General features: G+C 37.3%; 2 protein-coding genes across 9 annotated transcripts in view; one reads left to right on the plus strand and one right to left on the minus strand.

The window, feature by feature from the left end:
* ANKDD1B (ankyrin repeat and death domain containing 1B) overlaps window positions 1-4,188 on the plus strand; it is a 30,738-nt gene extending 26,550 nt beyond the window's left edge. Inside the window, exons 13-15 of one of the 2 annotated variants that reach the window (XR_012657874.1) lie at window positions 1,355-1,553; window positions 2,111-2,359; window positions 2,711-4,172. Coding sequence is in view for 1 of the 2 variants with exons in the window: in XM_075078258.1 (XP_074934359.1) it covers window positions 1,355-1,553; window positions 2,228-2,359; window positions 2,711-2,769 (390 nt within the window). In the remaining variant the exon portion in view is untranslated. Of the gene's footprint in view, window positions 1-1,354; window positions 1,554-2,110; window positions 2,360-2,710 lie in introns of both variants that reach the window. The other variant, XM_075078258.1, reaches the window with a different exon arrangement.
* Window positions 4,116-19,943, minus strand: part of POC5 (POC5 centriolar protein) — a 28,701-nt gene continuing 12,873 nt past the window's right edge. For 2 of the 7 annotated variants that reach the window (XM_075078252.1, XM_075078257.1), the window contains 9 exons: window positions 16,439-16,635; window positions 15,896-16,072; window positions 13,844-13,948; window positions 12,405-12,584; window positions 11,574-11,736; window positions 8,153-8,229; window positions 7,271-7,384; window positions 6,204-6,380; window positions 4,116-4,544 (listed from right to left, as the gene is read on the minus strand). In XM_075078252.1, coding sequence (XP_074934353.1) covers window positions 4,395-4,544; window positions 6,204-6,380; window positions 7,271-7,384; window positions 8,153-8,229; window positions 11,574-11,736; window positions 12,405-12,584; window positions 13,844-13,948; window positions 15,896-16,072; window positions 16,439-16,635 — 1,340 coding nt within the window. In that variant the 3' untranslated portion in view covers window positions 4,116-4,394. Of the gene's footprint in view, window positions 4,918-6,203; window positions 6,381-7,270; window positions 7,385-8,152; window positions 8,272-11,573; window positions 11,737-12,404; window positions 12,585-13,843; window positions 13,949-15,895; window positions 16,073-16,438; window positions 16,636-17,788; window positions 17,888-19,943 lie in introns of those variants that run through there. The other 5 variants (XM_075078251.1, XM_075078255.1, XM_075078256.1 and 2 more) reach the window with 4 other exon arrangements.

The raw sequence follows: 19,943 nt of genomic DNA on the forward strand, positions 1-19,943 counted from the left end.
CTGCTGTCACTGTCCCACCCTGCCATTGACCAGACACGCAATTAGCAGCAAAGAGAAGCCATGCTGCTGCAAAAGGAGGACTGTTTGTTTGCTTGGGGGTTGGTGTTTTTCAGTTGTTTTTTTTTTTTAAACCTCAGAAGAGAAACCCTGAACTGGGGAGAGCCTGAAGCTGTCCTGTCAAATGTCGTAAACCTCACTTTGCATGTGCCAGGAAGCATGAAATAAAGTCTGCACCAGAAAAATGGGATCAAACACACATAACAATGCTTAGTTACTGAACTAAGTTGTTGGTTTTTTTTTTTAAATCTTGGAAGCCTTATAAGGCTAAGAAATAACCCTGATGTATTTTTCCAAATTTAATCTGGAATGGAGTATTTTATGCCTAGCATTTTTGAAATGTGGCATGCTGCCATTTCCTTTCTTGCTTAGTATCTGCTTTGTAATCCTGTGTCAACCTCCTGAAGACATTTTTCACTTTGGAGGCTGATTTGAAACAGGACTAGCACATGAACAAAATTAAATATAACAGTAGTTTAAGTTCACCTACCGTAGGAATGAGGCTTTTCTCTGGGCATAGCTGAGCTAGGACTGAAATCACTGCTAGATGTGGCTCTTGCAGAGGTGCCCAAAGAAGCAGCAACCCCACCATTCCTTTTTCAGGTGAGCCATTCACACGGCAGCAACATCACTTTTAATCTGGAGGGCAAAATGCGTGCAGTTTTGGTATCTATCTGATTTTGCCTATGCAGTCAATAAAACGAGAATCCAGGTTCAACGTGCATGTGCTTACTGCTGCCTAGAGACTTCGTGCAACAGGGCTCTGCATGCAAAACCCAATGGCTTGGGCTGCCATCAGATGACCTCTGTCAGCCAAACAGCTGACGGGGCAGAGGTGGGAACAGCTTGAGCGAACACCATGCCAATGGTGCCTAGCCTCTTCTCAGGGAGAGGTTAGCACTTTAGGAAGTAAGAGAAAAGAGTAAGAACTGTGGCTGGACCCCAACCATGTTCAAAATGTGATATATGAAGGAGACAGAGCCAGGGAGCACAGCAGCGTGGGCCTAGTACTTGCTGTTGCTTGCCAGAGAAAGTAGTTTATTTTGCATTTAGCTTAATAAGACATAGCAATAGACACAGGAGGACTTAATTTATAGTCTGTTATTAAGACTAACAAGATCACCCATGCTAAGACATCTTCCAAAGAACTCTACTAGCTCAATATGGTTCATTTACCTGCACTGAGCAAACCACCTGTCAATAGCTACATATGGCTGTACAGGACAGGGTGTTCCCTGTTCGCTAAGCAAGGGTTCCCAGCTTCATTACAAAATTTATGATCTGATTTCTTTTCCAGGAACATCTAGCTCGTAGTGACGACAGGTCAGACTTCAGCTTGTCCTTCAAACAAGACCACAGTACACAGACCAAGCAAATCCGTTCCTCCCTGTGGAATCTAGCATACAACCAGCTAAAACCACAGGAATGGAAAAAAATGGCCCTGTTCTGGAAGTTCACAGATGAACAAATTAAAGCTATTGAAGAACAATGGACAGGTAACAATATCTGACTGGCTAGACATAATACATAAGCTATAAAAAACACAAGGCAGAGTTGCTTTTTGAACTATGTGAGTATCACAGGTACACACTGACCATAGTGCTCTTATTTCATTTGCAAAAGAGAGTGGTGCATGGATACCAGGCTTTTCCTGGCTCCTGGGAAGCGGTGCTGTAGAAGTACAGGCCACTTCAGTTCTCCCTCTTGGCCTAAAAGAACCTTCATCTTTGGACATCAAAACCAGGAGCAATGAGCACCATGGAAAGGTCTTGCAGGTCACCCTGAAAGTGAGGACCTAGAAAACCTTGTAACAGCAATTTCTGGTTTCAGGCATCTCAAGTGCTGGGAAAGTACTATTTCTATAGCATGCATTTTATTTGTTTACTACTATTCCAGGGTGTATTTCCACATGTTGAGCAAAAATGAAAGGAAAAAAATAATTTTAAGGTGTATCAGCTCCCCCCCCACCTTTACAGTAGCCTTAGGATAAAACCAGATTTTTAAAATATTTTTTTTTAACCTTTGTAAGTCTCAGTCTTCATTTTGCTTCTAGGTGAGAAAGGAAGTAAATGAGTAGGTTTTAAAACCTCCTGGAACTCTAGAAGTGCAAAAGCATAAAATACACTGTTTCCAGCTTATGGAACAGACAAATGCTTTGTGTATTGTATAGGGAAAAAAAGTTATAAGGAACATGGAAACAGAATGTTGCTCATCTGGTTACATGGTATATTGCTGACTCATCAGAATCCTGTCAAGCATATATATGAAGATCTGGTGGAAGCAGGATTTCAGCCTTTAGCTGGTAAGTTGTGTTGTGGTGCACAGAGCACATTACCCTGTCTGCCCCCTGCAAAACTGCAGCGTGGTGCCAAGGTCCCTGCTGGTGCAACCGATGGAAGGTGTGACCATGGTGGGGCTGGAGGACGCTTGCTTTCTGGGAATCTGTCCTTGCTGGGGGGTGAGATTGCTTGAGGAAGAGAGTTTAAGTGTGACTTAAGATTTCTGAAGGAAGACAAAAAACGTGCAAACTTTGCTTCCCTCCTTTGTCCTGCAAACAGGGTTAAAATGTGATTGGCCATCCTTCATTTAGATTAGTCTGACCTTGTAAAAAGTAGAGCATGTCAAGAAAGTGTTTTCTCCTCTTACTTTACAGAGAAGATCAGAGCTGCAAGTACCACTGACATGGACTCCAGAAAATGTGCAATTTCATGAGTTCATCAATAAAGCATGGCATATATGATGGAATTTCCTGCCACACAGAAGGTGACTTTCAAGTTCAAATAATATCTTTTCTGGAAACAAAAATCTATTTTGAAGTTGTATGACTTTTTCCAAGCTACAAGAACTTACACTCCTGAAATATTGGTTAGTTCTCATCTGCTTGCTATGCAATGATTTAAAGAGTTTAAGAGTGAATTTCTGGCTGGAAATATATGATTATACTGCTAACCAAGAACCACCCCCCCTATAATTTCTACACCTGGCTTAACACTGATACACTAACTCTGTATTGAAATGGCAAATTAAGCTAGTTTGCATTTGACATTAAATGTAAATGAGATGTTTTCTACATGAAAGAAATTAAGATGTGAAAATTATGTGTACAAGTAACACTTCCAGAAATAGGTCTCATTTGGTTTCAGGTTTTTATAAAGCCTTGCTAGGGTTGTAGTGTTCCTGTCTGAGGAGCGCTTTTCTCTTGTTTAATTAGTGCTAGGATTAGGACAAGTCTTTCTTCTTCAGCATTTGATTTATGTAGTAAAAATACACAAAAATGTAATCTCTAAAGCCATGTGTGGCTGGCTGCAGAGTTTTATATCATGGCATAACCGTGTATACATACTCAAAAAATAAGCATTTAATATTTAATTCTTAACACATTTAGCAATTTTTACCTATTACATGCTTATGTCTTGAATTAATATTTGGTAGTGTCTTGCTGAACACGTTTAAAGGTTTTCTTGTAATTTAATATATTTCCAATCTGAAAAATTATTTAAAATGTCTATCTTCATATTCTTGTCTATAAGAAAGTAGCAATAGTTTTATCATGTAAGGGAGAATTGAATTGCCTTGTCTATATATGTAGCATTATTTTGTATTAAATGATGATCTGTATCTTAGTCCGGAGTCTTACGTGTAACTGCCCTCTTGTGTGCAACCTGTTTTGACACAGCTGTTTTCATAGAGCATCACAGGAATATGAAGAACAGATTGGTAAATCCTCAGGTTTTGCAATTAGGGATCTAAGATCACAAATTCTTAGATCTTGACAGGTATGCATCAAGTTCTGCAACACTAGCCTGAAGAATGTTTAACAGTTTGATGGACTCGATACCTCACCTGGCCCAAGTCGCACCCTGGGAGTGAAGGAGCAACCCTGTTATTCTTCGTTTAACTATGCTCTTCTAGGATATAATTAAAATGCACGTCAATTACACTTAGTTGCACAAGCAACTAAAAGCACGTGTAACAAAAATAAATTTAATTTTCATTTGAAAGTAGGTGTTTGCTTAGTTCCAACATTACTAAGAGATTCAGACAAAAAAAAAATCAGATTTTATCTTTTATTTTAAAGGGTACAAAAGATTCCTTAAATAAAAAGTGTTTATTGTAATAAAATAAGTTCTCAAATAGTTCGGAGGTAGAACAACATTTCAAGTTTTTTTCCCCCTCCACATGTTTACTAAAAAAGCACTTTCACTTAAAATTTTTTTTAGAAAAGGGTAAAAAACATGATACATACTTTAGGCCATGCTACCTCAAATCTGAAAAGACTAGGAAGAAGTTCAAATTGTACCTTGATAAAATCCCCCACCGGTAAGAAAGATATTCACTCAGTCAACAACTTTTATTGACTGAACACTGGTATGAGTTTGCCCCTGAAGCATTCGCCCAACTTGTCCTGCAGGTCTCACAGTGGTAGAACCAGAAGAATGGAGCACAGTTCGAGGGTATTTAGCAGCAGTTGCTTGGGATATGGTTTGCTGAAAAGCAATCAGATACAAAGACTTAACAGTACAAAAAATTTCCCAAATACTTCTGAGTTTAAACAGAAAGATTTGCAAACCAGCAAACTGAAATACACTTCTCAAAAAAAAAAAAAAGCTTACTTTAACAGAATGAGTAATTTCCTTCCTTCCTTATCTGCAATATACTTCTCAGAAGATAAAATACTAAACTTCCGATCAACTAGGTACCCTGAGCTTTTATCACCTCAATCTTATTTCAAGGTTGGTCTGTTTGGTTTTTTCACCAAATTGTTCAGAATTTTCCTTTGTAGTGCTAATTTAATCATGCCAACATTCCTTTTGGAGTTCAGTATTTGCTATGAGGAAGTCTCTGAAAGGCCTCTGGTCTCTGAAAGGAAAACGTTTGCATTTATTTAACAGCAATGAATTTTCTCCCCAACAAACTAGCCAGCTTACTGCAACAAACAGTAGTCATTCTGCTTTTAATCAATGTGAACTCCCCTGTCAGATTAATTGAAGAAAAATGCTTCAGTCTGGCTGAATTCCACTTAGTTATTTATTTGCAGAAACATTATACGGAAAATGTCTTTGGGATCATCGCATTTATTACATTTTTTGAAGTCAGTTTTTAGTACTTTAGGTACCAAAGTTCAGGTATTTTACTTATCACACGGTCTGAATCCAGAAATTGTTCTTAATGAAAGAAGTCTCACACCAAGCATCTAACGCACTAAGGATGTTAAAATTAAATATACATTTGTTTAGCAGCCCAAATTCTCAAAAGCTATGTGCTCTCTGCCACAAGACTCTGATTCACTGCAGGAAATGAGTGAAAGCAGAACATCCCTCACATGGACAGCTTGTACATGTATCCTCACATGGATACTGCTTGTTCTGGCAGTATCACTGAAGAGAAACTGAACTTTCAGATAGCACAGAGAAAACTCAGATCCAACTTCACAGGTTAAAATAATTTTAAAAAATCTTAAACTATTTCATACGCCTCCAGTCAAAACCATTTTTTGCTCAGATTGGTCTACGAATGTAGCAATTACCTAGGCCATTTAGGCCACTGTTTACAGTTGTCTTGCATGTTGGTTTCATACCCTATTAATGCACTCAATTTCAGTGGTTTCTTCTTGATAAATGGGGGCGAGGGGGAAAGACTCAAAATACCACAAGCAGCAGGCTTGATGAATTTGACTGCCTCCAGAACAATGGTTTTACTTTTTTCCCCAGTAATTTACTGAGCTCCGCCTGTCAGTCTAACCTATGTGTTTATCACCTCTGGTTGAGTCACCCTTCCTGCTATATATCATGAAGCTTGTTTTAAAATTGTGGTTGCACGGTGTCAGCACCAAACATTGCTGTACCAACTGACCATATCTATGAAGAGGAAGACTCACCAAAGAACTGGCCAAGAAATAGACAGCCAAGACTACTATACCTGTGAAATAATTACTACAGAAACAAGACAAATAGATTTAAGTGGCAATATTTACTTCCTCTCCTCACCAGTGCCTTCTACCCAGCCCAAAGACAGTACTGTTCATTATTTTAAACAGGACTCAAATCTGATCCTTGTCTAATACCTCTTCATGGGGTAATTTTTCTTTAAACCACCACCAGATATCACGTAGTAAGAACTCTGTTACAAGCATAATTCTGACTTACCTGAGTGACTGGATGATGTTTTTCAACAATGACTGAACTCATGGGTGGAGCAACTCCCATCACTGCTAAACTACCACAAATTCTGGCTTTTTGTCCCATATCAGCTCGGCCCGTGATTCGAGCAGTGATTGTTCTTCCTGCTTTCTGTTGACCAGATGTTATTACTTTTGCCATGGGCTACAAATAAATTAAGTATTAGTTGGTAAAAAAGACTAAACATGATATTTGCAATGCTCTAGTATGTCTGCTTAGTTTTACCAGCCACATGCCCAAACGGAACATGGGATGCTGCAGGTAATGCAATTACATTACACGGGACTGAATTTGCTCCACCTAGTTGCAACCTAGTTTATTCCATCTTTTTCCAGTCTTAAGTATGAGGGAGTGTTTCAAGCAAGTGACTTCTGTCCTGAGGGGAGTGAGTCTAATTTAACACAAATCAAGTAGCATGGATCATTTAGCTTTGCTCACTGGCTGCATACTCAACTGACAGCTGCAGGCACTTCTATCACCCTGGAAAGTCTTTCTAGGAGTGACATAGCAGATACAAAAAAGCTTCCATGCAGTAAAATGCTGCATCTTTCTCTGACAGCCGGTAACAAACCGTATTAGATGGGAAAAAGAAGAGAGATCAATGCAGAAGACAGCAGAGGAAAGTAAAAAGGACAATTTAGCAACAAATACAGAAGAAGGAATAAGGGAGACATTTCGAACAGCAAGATGCTAAAGCAAAGCATATTATTTCCAGAAAAAAAATCGTACCATGTGAAACACCAGTTGCTCCTGTTGTGCTATACTTAAGTATACATGCACTCTTCTTCATTTTGTCACACTTCTCCCTCCCGCCTCCAAAAAGGATTTAAAATTGCTCCTGACAAATAGGTTTCTGTAACATTAATGACCATTTGCAAGCTAGTGTCTTCACACAGCTATGTCAACTCTATGGCAGTTTCCTCAACTGCGTATTTGTGTTGCTCTGAAAAAATGCGGAAATAATGACACTAAAACGAATATTTTTTATAATTGTGCCTTAAAGAAAACCAAAAAAGTTAATTTTAGCACATTACCAGTTTTTGAGTTGATGCCACACCAGATCCTGCAGCTGTGCTAGTGACGATTACTGGAGAATCAGAATCTAGCCTGGTCTGAGGAGTGCTTGCATGACCCAGGTGGGTAGAAAACTGTAAATTAAACCACAGTTTACAAAGAATGAGTATAACTTTAAAGAATAAAACTGTATTTTCTACAAAGTTTGAGTTTTTGGCTTTTTAGGGTCAGTTTTTTGACTATTCCAATACCCTTCTAAATTCTACTTCTTTGCAGATATTTTATCTCTAATTTTGCTTTTTCTGGCTAATTAAAAAATATCTGTCTAAAAACTGTATAAACAGTCTGAAACACATTTGATACTTTTAGAATGAAAAATCAGGAAGAGGAGCAAGCACAACTTCTCTGTTCTAACCTGTACTCTATCGTGAAATTGTTTTATAGTGGCAGCAGCATCTTCAGCATGACTACAGGACAGGTCCAGAACATCCAAGCTACTGGATAATGATCTGGCTAAGCTGGCATGACAGGACAATAAGCCAGCTTTTCTACTTTTTGGATTATATTAAACTCAGTTTTTTTGCAAAAACCATCTTTTTTCCAGAGAGAACCTTAGTCAGCAAATTCTGCTTATTATAGTGACCTTGTCTTCATTAGTTTAATGTACTTTCACTAAAATAAGGAACAGATCTTAATGAAAGTATAGCAGGTCACAGCAGTTGTGCCCCAGTCACTTCACTTACACTATGCAGTCTGAACACACCCATAGGTTTCTTTTTACACTTTGACTGTCTTCAAATTCCCTCAATTCATGGGCTATGGCATTTATCTTTGAAAAGCTCCAACTGAGGAAGTTCATTTTTATCACTAGCAAACACAGTTCTGTTCAGCTACATGCTTACCATGTCTTCCATCTGAAGAGTAGGTGCTGGTGGAGGTGGTGGTGAAGGGGGATTATATTGCGAAGGAGGTAGCCTTCCTGCAACAATGGTACCATTATCATTTCTCCTACTTCCTATATCTATTATTAGAAACACAAAGTAATGGGATCAGCACATAATCTAGCAAACCCTACGGGGGAAAAAAAAAAAAAAAGAAAAGAGATAAGTCACAGTAAAAATTTGACTGTTCCTTTGGGATTTCTGCATAATTTAAAGGATCAGCCTGTTCTTTATGGGGGGTGGGTGCGTGTGTACATATACATACACACACACACATATATATATATAAAAACATTCCTGCATTAGACCCTTCTTCTCAGATGCTTGGAAGTTAAATTTTCCAAGGGGCTTGTTTCCATGTTATGCCTCAGCATCTCTGACACGTGTGACATACTTGTAGTGCAAAGAACTGAGGTTCTCCATACTGCTTGCCAATACTAAATCCAGTGTGCAAGACCTGCTCTTTCACAAAGGGCCAAAATCCAGTTCAGACAGAGAGCACCAAAACACAGAAAGCCCTTGCAGAAGTCCAGCATGGCCTTAAGATCCTTAAGAGGGCTCACTGTCAGTAAAATAAAATGTTATTTTAACTTTCCTGAAGATGTACTGCAGTTTCAAGGAGCCACAGATGATGCTCAGCAGCATCTCATCGCCACATACAATGGTTGGACAGTGGCCACATCCTGGCCGTAGGGCTGGGACGATCTCCGGGTGCCCTATAGCCCTCATCTGCCCCCAACAGCTGGCTAAGCCTCAGCTTGTGCAAAATCCATCAGAGATTCCTTTGTGTCGCAATGCATACATCCCGTGGAGGTCAGACCTGCAGGACTAAGCCCAGTATCTTTTCCAAGTTGTTTTAGTGTTTTCCTTTAAAATACAAATTTCCTTAAAGGAAGCAGGGAGAGGTATTCTTAGTCTCCTGCTTCTGAAGCAGTTCCAGAAGGGAACTTCGCTCATTCCAGGGACTAGAGTGACACCATGTGGTAGGTGTGATTTTTTGTTTTTCTCCCAAAGTGAGCAGGAAAAATATAAGGTAGTTTGAATTGGTGTAACACTCAAAAGATTTCAAGAGTGAAAGTATGCCGGAACATGCATTTTGTACATTGTGTGTATGTACAAACACATTAAGCTTAAGTATAGACAGGACCAATGCACAGATACAGACCATTCAGATCAGATCTGTGTTACTTAAAAAAAGCAGTCTTAAAAAAAACCTAAGTAAAAAGCCATGAATCCTTGTGGCTTCTGTGTTCCTTTAAATATACAGAGAGATGAAAGATATTCTTAACACAATAATAATACAAACAAAGACAACAAAATAATCTGCAAATTAGTAAATCAGCCATATAGATTTTAGACAATCAGCATTGATTCCAAATGTTATTAATCCATTAATGTTGTGAGACCTGCACACTATTAATAACATACATTATAATATACAAATAACATCATATATATTATGTTTATATTAAACGTACAATGTCATAACGTAATAATAAACCTGTAAAGGGAGCAAATTCTGCTTTTATTTCCAACGACAGCAGGTGGCACTGCAGTGTTCATATAAATATATAATAACTGACTGACTTTGGCACATGGAATTTTTAATGTCCACAGATTACAAGACTAGAACTAATGACAATAATGATCGAATCTGGTGTTTAAGCCCCCTGATGTACTCATCATTGTTCTGTTACACCTGAGGAAGAATGCAAATGAATGGTTGTACAACCATATTAAATAATTATGTAAGTAACTTCATTAGAAGCACCGACCAGCTGTAACAAGAAAGAGATAGTGTGCCTGGGGCAGGGGAGAAGGTAGTACAAGAGGCAGTGGAAGAAGATGGCAGGCATGGGACCAGGACAACAGAGATGGTGAGATGTTATGAAGCCTAGGAAGGACTACAGTGACCACAGGAAATCAAAAAGCATAATGCTGGACACACAAAAAGTTGGGTAGAGGCACTCCAGCACTGTCCAGCACAGCAAAATCTCTAGGTACTGTCCCTGTGGAAGCTCCTGCTTCATAGTAAAAATCAAGCAAAATGTTTGGTCCTACTTTTTTTTTTTTTTTTTGCTTCCTACTTACCCTCTTCTTTACAGGTTTACAGAAACAATGCTTTCCTATTTCACACCAGTTCCCCGTCATTACTTGGGAGACCCACTGCCTGTTGCATGTTTTCGAAAAACAACAAACAGATACAAGCTAAAGCTTCAAAAGTGAGTAGTTCTTAATTTATAACACAGTGAAAAATAAAGTACTTGGACAATGCCCTGCAACTTTATTCCCAAACTCAGTATGCTCAAGGAATTATTCATTCTTTACTTTCCCCAAATACTGATCCTATGTTTTCATTAGCACACAGCTACCACACTTAGCCAATGTCATGTTCTAGTTTCCTAAGCAACTTCACAAATACTACAGATGTTTAACAGGCTCAGACCACCGCTCAAGTAGGTAGGTATCCTCTTACAACTTATTTTTTTTCTCATAGCTACATTTTTTGGGATATAGTTATCTGTAGTAGTTCAGAAACTTCTGGTATAAGATTGTTAATTTAACAACTGAAGTTACTTGCCTAAGGCCATTAACAGCTGTTGCCAGTATGACTAGTTGTTAAGCCACATGTACAGCTGTGACACTTCTGCTGGGACAGCTCTCTTCCCTTTAATGTAGACTGCTGCACCAGCATGATTATGCTCCTTCTTCTATATATTGTCTCACTCTGAGAAGGTAATTTCATTACACCAGTAAGGGCGTGCAGCTCTTTCGTATGTAGCTGCACAAATTTTACGAGTGTGCTGCTGATATAATTACACTGGTGTTTCCTGTTCTGGTACACAACTCCAACTAAATACAGAACCTGGGAGATTTACTTGCCTGTTTTGCATTAAAATGCAAGATTAAGAAAGAAGGAAGAGCTGTCTAGGATAAGCAGATTCATTGCACACTGAGATTCCAGAAAACAGGAAGATTTTCTAGGATCCCCACTGCCCCCCACCTATAACCTGAGTGGTGACAGAATTCTGTGTGATCTTCCACAGTATTTTAAGAAGTCTGCCATCCCTGGCTTCTGGTTCTGCCTTCAGTTGCAGGTTACTACCCTCACAGCAAGGTGGGAAGAAGAGAACATGTTCCACCTTCCAACTACAGTAGTACAAAGTTCAGCATCAGAATATGTCTTAACATGTTTAACAGTACTTTTAAAAATAATAAGAGTTTTGTAAACTCTGTATTGCCACAAGTCCTGGTATTTAAAAAAAAAAACAAAAAACAAAAGAAAAGGGAGAATCCTTTAAAATCAACAAACAAAAAAAACCCAAACAAACATGACAAAACCCTCCCCCACTATCAGATTAGAGCTGCTCTTTACACTGACCAGTATCTGTCCTACTGTCCTTGCCCTGAAACATGGTCATTGCTTCCAGATTCAAAGCACATACACCACGCATAAAGGCTTTCTTCATGGTGTCTTCGTACTGTTCTCTTTCGCTCTGCAGTCGCAAAATCTCAGATTTTGTCTGTTCCAAAGTAGCAGTTAGCTACAAAACAGAATAAGGAAAACAGCTGTCTTGTACTTCTGAATGCAAACTACAAACATATCCCTCACTTAGCTTTAGAAGTCACTTAATAGTTTACAAAGATACACATTTTCACTTCAAAATCTCTTTCACTTAAAAATGTCAGGTTCACCAGAGATGAACGGCTACTTGTCATTTCCTTAATAAGCTTAATTGGCAAGTTGAAGGCAAAACAAAACTTAAAATCAGCTTTAACACAGTAGCTGTTATAGGAAAAAAACCTGTACTCATCACGATCATTCATAATAATAATGGTCTTCTATTTCCATTGTGTTCTTCAGTAAGACCTCAAAATGCATAGCCAATATTAACAGTGTGCTCTTAGAAAACAAATACCATCCCTGTTGGCAGACAAATACAGATTGGACTCTTCCTGAAATGAGACAAATTTACTTCACCTGTACATGCAGATCAACAACATTTTACATCCCATGCAGGGGGGAAAAAGTCATATTTAGAAACCACAGAAGAGGTCTTAATCTCCTCAAATCTTCTTGTGTACTTGGGAGCTCTGTTCTGCTGCAAAGTCCTCATATTCTTCAAGTTTGCTGAGAAAGAGGTACTTTGGAGGGATGGGGAGTGAGGGAGTGAAGGAGACAAGGACTGAAAAAAGAGAAACCTTGTTTTACCTCTGCAATTTTGGCTTCATAATCATTGGTGAGCTGAACACAGACATCTTCTGCCCTTAACTGACAGGCTTTTGCTACTTTTTCTTTCCATTTTTCTTCACTATGAGCACGCCATGCTGCCCATACTTTCTTCATCAAAGCTGTCCGGAATTGTTTGTCTGCTATTCTATTTGCATATTCCTTAGGAAACAAATATAACCACATCATAGCAAGTTCAGGTTTCCTAAAAGTTTAAGTACTCAAGTAAGCATGGATGATCATTTTATAACTTATTACATACACCACAGTAGGAACACCTAAACTGAGTCACATGTGACACAGAGAAGCAATATACTACATAGCATCAGCAGCTTAGTGTTTCTTCCTGCACATGTCACAGCATTGCTATCCCCAGGATGAGAAACCATATTTGCAAACTCCTAGGGTACACAAAACAGTTTTTACTCTTAACTTAATGACACTTAAACAACAACCTCACATATAGGGTGCAGCCGTGCATGTGTGAGGCCATTTAGTGGGTATGTGGCACATTTTTATTCAGTGCAGGAACCATATAAAACCTGCAGTCATAAAGTTTGCAGGTGACTATCTTTTTAATAAATTTAGACTTCAGGATGCTTTAAAAAGTACTTTAAGACAATTCAATTACTCTATTTCAAACTACTAACCAGACAATGTATTTCAGCATTACTTTTTCAGATATTAATTAGAAAAAAATAAAAACAGCAGGATAAAAACCAGACTTCAAGTTATTAGTAAATCCTAAGATGGGGGAAGGAAAAGAGAAAAGGCTAAACCTCTCTGCAAATCAGCCACGTTTTGGATAGCTTCAATGAACTTGACTCTAGCCAGGAATCTGTACCAATGAACAAAGGTCCTGAATACAGCTTCTCCTTTTTAACAGCCTGGAATGGGAGAGGTTTGCAGTCTTGACGTGGGATCCTTCTTTTCTGTCATATTTCACTTAGTAGACTGTTTACTGTTAACTGCCTGATGCAGTGCCCAACATTTTGCGTGCAACTTCCTCTTAGCTACTTCAAGTTTTGACAACATGAGAAAAGAGGCAGTTGAAGTTTTAACTGTGAAAGTGGGTTCCCCCAAATATGCAGCGCTATATCACATCACTGTTCAAACATAATGTGTTTGAAATTTAGATAGAGATTTCCCTCGGTGTCTACTTCAAAATGCAAATACTATAAACTACTACTAGCGGAGCAATATAAGACAAGGGGAGGTTTGATTTTTTTCCCATTCCAGAGAGTATTCCAATAGCAGTGTTCTTTTTAGAATTGATGTTTTCAAACTGTTATTTGACATTGGCAAACATGTCAAAATAGAAACACTGTCATTTCTTCAAACTGTAGCAGAAACTGCAGCAACTCTGACCCTTTTGAGTTCAGAGGTTTCATTTGCATTGTGTTTTTATTTTGTGCACATACCTCTTGTTTGGCTTTAACATGCTGAATCCGCCACAGTGAAAACTTTCTCATCAACTCTATTCTCTCCTTTTGCCTCTCTAATGCTTGGGTCAAGTTACTAATCACCTGCAAAAATATTTAACAACACTATTTCAATAGCTATGATCTTTGTAAAGTCAAATAGAATGTACTTTATGAATGAGATATTTTTCAATTAAAGCACTTGCTTTTAACAGATGCTTTCTACTACATCTTCCCCTTAGTCTAATCAAGCAGGAAACAATAATCAGAGTTCAAATCAGGAGCAAAATTCCAGTGGCTTCAACGCTCAGACTGCAGCACTTAAAACACTTTTGCTGTGTAGTTTTGGGAAAAGTTCAATTGACTTGTTATTTTATCCTACATCTGCAGGCTTCTGTGCTACTTTCTAACAATTAAGTGTTACTGTAGCACAACATCAGAAGAATCACTTATTTACAAAGACAATTTTGATAAATCAGGAACATTTATATTAATAGTTTGCTTTAGTGCATTATTAATTAACTGAAGTGTAAAGAAACAATTTATCTGCAGAAAGCTTATTCAATTTTCTGAACAGAATGAACAAGCTAAGGAGTTGCTAAGAACTAGAAAAATCTGATTAAGAATTGCCATTCTCTTTAAAAGATCTCATAAAAGGTATCGTATAGGCCTATAGCAATCAAAACACTTGAGAGACAAGGTGGCCTGCTGAACAGAGAATGCAGCTAGGGACTTTTACCACCAACCTCTAAATATGTTTTAATTAGTATACAGAGCTGAGTTCCCAGTGACAGAGTTAGATCACAGCATCACCAGATTAAGAAATACCCCAGGCATGATGCAAATTGGGTACAACAAATCACTGACTATTCCTCTACATTTTTTCCTCACCACTTAGGCTAGATTCTGCCATCAGTCACATCTAAGCAACTCCAATGAGCAATATTGACAAATATTTGGACCTTCAGGAGTTATTTACAGGTATTTTCACTACTGCATAAAGAGGCTGAAGAACAATATTTCGTTATATGCGAACGTATTTATACTGCATATGTTATATGCAATAATTACTGAACACACATTAATGAAATTAATGATACTTAAAATAAATTTACCCTTAAATCAAGAAGGTTATCTAGCAAATAGTTCAAAGCTCCTATTTTGTTTCGGTACCAAATTCCATAAAAAGTATTTCAGCTCATTAAGCATTCTGAAGATTGACTATTACTAGGCAAAAGCTTGGTTTCTTTAAGGTGTTCAAAATATCAAAGTCAAAAACAAATAAAGGTCAATTTGATACATGTGAAGTAATTTAAAGTTGAACCACCTCTAGATGTTTGAGTTCTTCATAATACTGTATTTTAGTAAATCTCATATAAGCTACTTTTCTCTACTTATATATGACTAAGTGTAACTCTGCAGTTTCAGAGTAACCCAAGTCTCAGCTATGTAAGTAACAATGAATTTATCTAAAATTAGAAGTAAATTTGCATAAATTAACAAATCGATAAGAAAATAAAGCAAACTAATATAATAATTGCTTTTGTTAAAAAGGCATCATATACTAATATAAACCATCAAGTTTAGATGCTGTACACTAGAAGTCTTAACCTAAATCCATGTTTGTGATATTTTTGCCATTGAAAAACATTTGTGAGATTTCCAGTGTGAAAAAAAGAATCTACAATATTGATAATATTTGTGAGGCTGATTGACTTTGGGTTATGCCCATGTCAGAATACAGCAGTTTTAATAAATACGGTGTGATACATGGAAGCACTGCCACCTACCATTAAGTCAAATAAATTTTCTATTGAAAACAATTTTTTTTTAAACAGTACTATAAAATTGGCTGAAGGAATAATATGAGGTATGGACAACATTGTAAGCAACACTGATTCTTTTTCTACTATACAGTCTAAATATATTATTTACTTCTCTATGTCACTTGCAGCAAGAAGAATTTTGTTATTCAAAGAGCCAGACCCAAAAATTCCATGTGGATATTTTTAAAAAGAGAGGAACCGCTAAATTATGAAATTGAACTACTACCTCATCTTTTCTGCCAATAGAGATTTCGTAAGTACGTAGCAACTCCTTCAGGTTTTCCATCTCATTGCTCAATTGTCTTACATGTGCAGTGTGTTTCTCTTTTTCTTGTCTCATTTGAAGCTTGTGATGTTCAATCAAACTAAGCTTCCATTTTCTCAATTCAGTCAGAACATTTGTCTGAAAAGTTAAAGGGATGACAGCAGTGCAATTAGTAAAATTATTCTCTCCTCCCTAACCTTTTAATCTTAAAACACTTAGCAATTAAGGACACATGAATATTTACAGTGAAGCCTTCATTAGACAGGCTGTTTATAAATACTACCAGACATGATGAACTATTGAACGAACATCCCTAATGGAGCAAGTTATTCCAAAGTTCTTGAAACAAGATATTCTAGTGCTTATACGCAATATGCAAAACAATAATCAATAAGAAATCAATCATTTCCCAGTGTAATCACACTGTGCTCCCGCACTTTCACTTATTCTACAACACGCTGACACCTGTTTGTGATTTTTAAGGACTCGATACAAAATAAATACCTTAAGACTTCCACTCCAGAGATCAAGTATGTTTTCTATTTGAGTTACTTTTTCATCAGGTAAAGTCAATTCAGTTGCTATGGTTTCACTGATTTCTCTTGGACCACATGTGGACCCTTGCGAAGAAGTCTCTTCTGAAGGAATAGGGCAAAGTCTCTCCATATTGGCCTCAGAAGACGCCTTCATGGATATTAAGGCTAAAAATGAAACAGAGAACAAAGACTGATACTCTGGAAGGGCTAACTGGTCTGCATTCCGGAGGGAAGTCAGCAGCCAGGCATTAAAAAAACCCAAAATATTTATGCCATCAGAAACCTCCTTTCCTCATATAATACAAACTTATTCAAATATATGCATCCAAGATACATGTATATTTCAACCAAGAGTCATATTGTAACAGCAGTCAAATCAAAACTACTGCTCCCTTAAAGCACAGAATCTTTTAATGTCATTTCACATTAAAGAGGATGCTCACAGCAAGTACAAAAAAAATAGCGTTGCCAGAAACCAAAAGCATATCTCAGCGTCAGTTACCATCTCAGATGGGAAAAAAACCCACCTAAACAACAACAATAAGAAAACCCCAAACAAAGAAAGTAACAAAAACAAATTAAAAAAAAAAAAACTTTTGCCATTTTCCTTAATGAGACTGTAAAATCCTGAGGCCAAGGGCCTTCCCTTGTGCATTCATAATAAAAGCAGTGGGCATATTTCTATGTTGGTGTGTACCCACATCCATTTCCTTTACTGCCTTTAATTTGCTCATCAAATTAGATTTTAGACTCTTTGAGAAAGGAGATATCTACTATGAATTTACATAATGCCTTACACATAAGGCCTCACTTTCAGGTGGTGTGGTGAACTACCACTGCAATAAAAATCAATCCACACCCAGAAGCTAATTGGCATGTGTTTGGGTTCCAATTGATGGGAAGAAAAAAATGAGCTAAGAATTAAGAAGTTAATATTTAAGTAAAGAGAGGAAATGAAATATTTTTTTTCATATTTAGTTACTCCATATAGAAAATTTGTTGTTTGAGTTGACAGCTAAATAAAAAAATTTGGAAAGAAGAGAGATTAGCAGGTTCCTGGTATTAATAACAATCAGAACAACTTCACAAGAATGCTCTCCTTCTTTCATAAATGGAGAGGAAACCTCCAACATTTCAATCTCAATTTCGGAAATCAAATATTGTCTATAGAATTGGTTTCATATTGGATGGGTACTATTTTTTGGTATAAGCATGCAGAGATGAGCTTAACTGCTTGTCAAAAAGCAGTATTTTCAGTGGACGCTGGAAACATGTTTCTAACTTATTCAAGGCCCAACCTGATGGCTGACACTCTTACCGTTACTGTCACTGTTAAGTCTCCTGTCCAAAGGAAGTGAGGAGAGCTGTCTGGCTGATACTCCCCTCCATCATGTAGGTTGAATTGGAAGTACTACACTTGTGCATCAAAACAGGACAGAAATAAGGAAGAACTGTGATGCAGAGGTATTACAACTGCTTTTTGCTGTTTCTCCCAAGGTCATATACAACTATATATCATAACATTAACATCAGCTTGAGGTAAAGACGCCCCACCTAACACACTTTCTCTAGACTAGATTTCCTACCCTATTACATAAGCAGACCATAAACAGAATATTCCTAATCACACCAGTATGTTAAGATCAGGCTTTAGCTTTTTGCCATTGTTTCTCTTGCAAATGAGAGAAGTATTGCTTAGCTAATGGCAGAATTTGAATATTCATTGCTTGTAAAGATCTCCAAAACAAGACATGCTAGACAGATGACCCAGACTACTTGAAATACATCTAATTTCAGTGATGAAATATCTGGCTGGCCTTTCACAATGTAAAATGATCAGGAGTGTTACTATTGTCAAATATTCCCAGTTCTGTCCTTCACCACTTTTTCCCATTCCTATGTGCCACTGTGTTCTTCCTTCAGCTGTGACATTGATGTAAAACGCATGAAGGTTTGTTTTTATTTTTAAATTTATTATTTGCTTGTATTACAAAGATACCCAATCTACACAGCACAGTTTGCAAGATATTTACAAAAAAAAACCCCACAGAACAAAACGTAACCAATATAAATAGGATATTAAGCTAGACTGACAACTGCCAAATAATCCAAGATTGTAGTATTACAAATTCATCACTCCCCTTAATTCTTACTATTTACAGACTATCCTAACTCAGTTTCCATTTTTCTGTATTACCATAGGATGGATCCTTCACCAGATCCACTGAGTGTATCTGTTACATGTTTATATCATAATCTCATGTAATTTATTTTGCCTTCCAGTATTGCCATAATTTTCTAGTTGTATACATATTAATTTTATTCTTGTTCCTAAGGCTCTCCTGTCACCTGTATTCCTTCCACGGCATTACATGATGCAATTCAGTTACAGTGCACTAAGTTACCAAGGACATGGAACCTTTTGGATATGATAAAGTATAAAAATGTATTTAATTAAACAATCCCCACATGCATTTACTCTAGACTGTGTTCTTGTTTATAGCAGAGGTAATGAAATCAGCTGGTTTTCCAAATGTCTGTTATCCCAGTACTATTCTTTTGTTTTATTTTTCCTGCATTCCTCTTATACTTGACTTTTTCTGCTTTTATTAATTACATAAGCTCTGACAGACTGTTTTCACACATGATCTGCCATCAGCGGCCAAGATGAGGGCAGCCATTTCTAAAATATATAATTTTAAAAAAATCTTCTCAGAAGATTAATGGATCAATACTGAGGACCAGCAGCCTGAAGAGAGGAATTTTCCTGCTGTTTGGGTATGAGTCATCATGACACATCTTTGCTACAAATAATTTACTGCTCCTGTCTTAGTCATTTTCAAATTTAATCAACTAAACTGGTAATGAGAACAGGAAATTAAGTTTTAGGTTTCAAAGTTTAAAAGCATTTGGACACTGAATTGAATAGTACAGCATGTTTTATTCCAACTATTATTCTTATTTAACTGGAAGCTTTTAGTGAAGATATTGTGTATTATTAAATTTACTGCAACAAATAGAGATTACCCGTAATTAGACCTCTACCATCATAGTGAAAACATTCACCTCAGTTTCAAAAACCTGAGGAGAAAGTCAAAATCCCAGACCAAAGAATAATCCACAAACAGAACTTCATTTCAGAAGGCATCATGTGGCACTGGAAACTCTGTTGGTCTCAATACCAACATTACGTGCAGAAGGGGAAAAAAAACAATACAAGCGTGAGAAGCTCTGCAGAAGAGCAAACTTCTAGTTATTAACTCTATACCCAGCACAGATGTGCATTTTGTGTTACAAAGTTATAGGATGCTACCCTAATAATTTATGGTTTTTGTTTTTTAACACAGTAACAGCATTAGAGCTAGACCAGGAAAGAACAAATGTCAAAGCGCCTGATCTTTAGTATGAACATGTAGCAATGTTCAAAGAATGGATCTGATCATTATCAGGGGCATAGTATTAAACTTGAATTT

The sequence above is a fragment of the Phalacrocorax aristotelis genome, chromosome Z (genome assembly GCF_949628215.1).
Source record: "Phalacrocorax aristotelis chromosome Z, bGulAri2.1, whole genome shotgun sequence".
NCBI lineage: Eukaryota > Metazoa > Chordata > Aves > Suliformes > Phalacrocoracidae > Phalacrocorax > Phalacrocorax aristotelis.